General features: G+C 59.3%; 1 protein-coding gene across 1 annotated transcript in view; it reads right to left on the minus strand.

Annotated features, from left to right (window-relative positions):
* The window catches only part of LOC105309500 (DNA dC->dU-editing enzyme APOBEC-3A-like), a 4,308-nt gene extending 3,543 nt beyond the window's left edge, over window positions 1-765 (minus strand). Inside the window, exons 1-2 of the mRNA XM_011385699.2 lie at window positions 691-765; window positions 40-184 (exon numbers count right to left, since the gene is read on the minus strand). Of these exons, the coding sequence (XP_011384001.2) occupies window positions 40-184; window positions 691-719 (174 nt within the window). The 5' untranslated portion in view covers window positions 720-765. The remainder of the gene's footprint in view (window positions 1-39; window positions 185-690) is intronic.
* Window positions 766-1,557: the final 792 nt, after the last annotated feature.

A 1,557-nucleotide genomic window follows, 5' to 3' on the forward strand; every position in this document is an offset into this window, starting at 1 on the left:
TTCCAGGATCAGGATGTCCTGCCTGCTCTGGTCGGTCACCTCATTGTGCAGGAAGTCCTTGTACTCATCCAGTGGGATGGAGTTCTCGCCAACCAGGAGCTCCACCTCGTAGCACAGGTAGGTCTTGCGTGGACAATTCAGATGACTGAAGTTATCAAGGAAGGTCTGTTCATCCATCAGGGGTCTATGGACACAGGAGGAAGGAACCCAGAGACATGGAGCACGTCCTTCTGCTCCCCTCCTCCATCCCAAACCTCTTCCCCTTCACTCTGAGCTCCCCATGCACCCACATCCCTGACAGACCCATAGAGGATGGGCGTCCACTCGCTTTGCTGGAGCCACCTGCCCTCCTCTCTGACCCCACCCGAGGCTCCTGGAGAAGCCAGCCCGGTCATTTCGTCAGAGTCTGCACCCGAGGCAGTGCCTGGAGTCAGAGCCTCTGTCCAGGCTCCGCCTGGACTAGGCTGGTCACCGCTCCTGGCATCGCCATGTCACCTTTGTCCCGCTGGCCCACGTCCCTGCTTAGTGTGAACACTTGGCACCCTTTCCTCTTGGGACAGGCAGAGTGCCCATCTGCCGAGAGGTCTGAGGAGGGAGGGCAAGCAGAGGAGTCCCTGGGGTACGGCGAGTCCCTTCAGGGAACTGGAGGAGGGCCTGAGTAGTTGGGGTGATACAGGGGCCGGGTGATACCTGGCCTCGGGTGCTGGGCCGGCCTCCATGTCTCAGTCCCTTTGCCGTCCTCTGCTTCTCCTCGTGGTCACAGCCTCTGTCCTCCTCCTGAGACAATCTGCAGGACTCAGGCTCCTTATATGCCATCAAGCACCTGGAAATTGCTGAGTTGGCATGCTGGACCCCACCCCTTCATGACCTCAGGCCAACGATGCCACCCACATGAGTGTAACAGAAACAGGAAATTCTCTGTGTCAATGTGTCATCCTCATGCCGTCGGGGACAAGTTAAGTTTTGATTTCTCTTCTGACAAAGGCCCTACCTGGATGCCACGAGGACTGACCATGGGCAGAGGAAGCCTCGCAAGGCTAGGGTCAGTCTGGGCAGCATGGCACAGCAAGACAGGAGACGAGAGGGCGGCTGAGAGGCCCTGTTCATGCTAAGGAGGCTCGGGATTGAGACACAGAGCCCCTGTCCAGGCTCCCTGGGGCCTGCTGCATGAGGAACCGTGGGCTGTGAGCCAGGAGGGACATTCTGCTCTGAGAGGCAGCAGACGACCTTCATCCCGGTCTAGGAAGGGCTGAGAGGGGACCAACCTGTGCCCAGCTCTCCTCAGGAACTCATCACGTAAGCATTAGAACCTGGACATGAAGCGTTTTTACGCACATTGCACAGGGGAGAGAACAGGCTCCGAGAGGGAACAGGGCTTGGCGGGGATGCCCAGGGAGCAGAGGGAAGCAGGGCTGCCCACCTCCCAGAAGGTTGGCCACACGTGCTCCTTCCCTCCACCACCAGGCCTTGAGGAACGTGGGGGCCGTCGAATTCCAGGCTCGGCGGTGAGCCTGAGCCCCATGTGGCTGTGCTTGTCCCCGAGGGCTACCCTTATGT

This window comes from Pteropus vampyrus, unplaced genomic scaffold (genome assembly GCF_000151845.1).
Source record: "Pteropus vampyrus isolate Shadow unplaced genomic scaffold, Pvam_2.0 Scaffold751, whole genome shotgun sequence".
In the NCBI taxonomy this organism is placed as follows: Eukaryota; Metazoa; Chordata; class Mammalia; order Chiroptera; family Pteropodidae; genus Pteropus; species Pteropus vampyrus.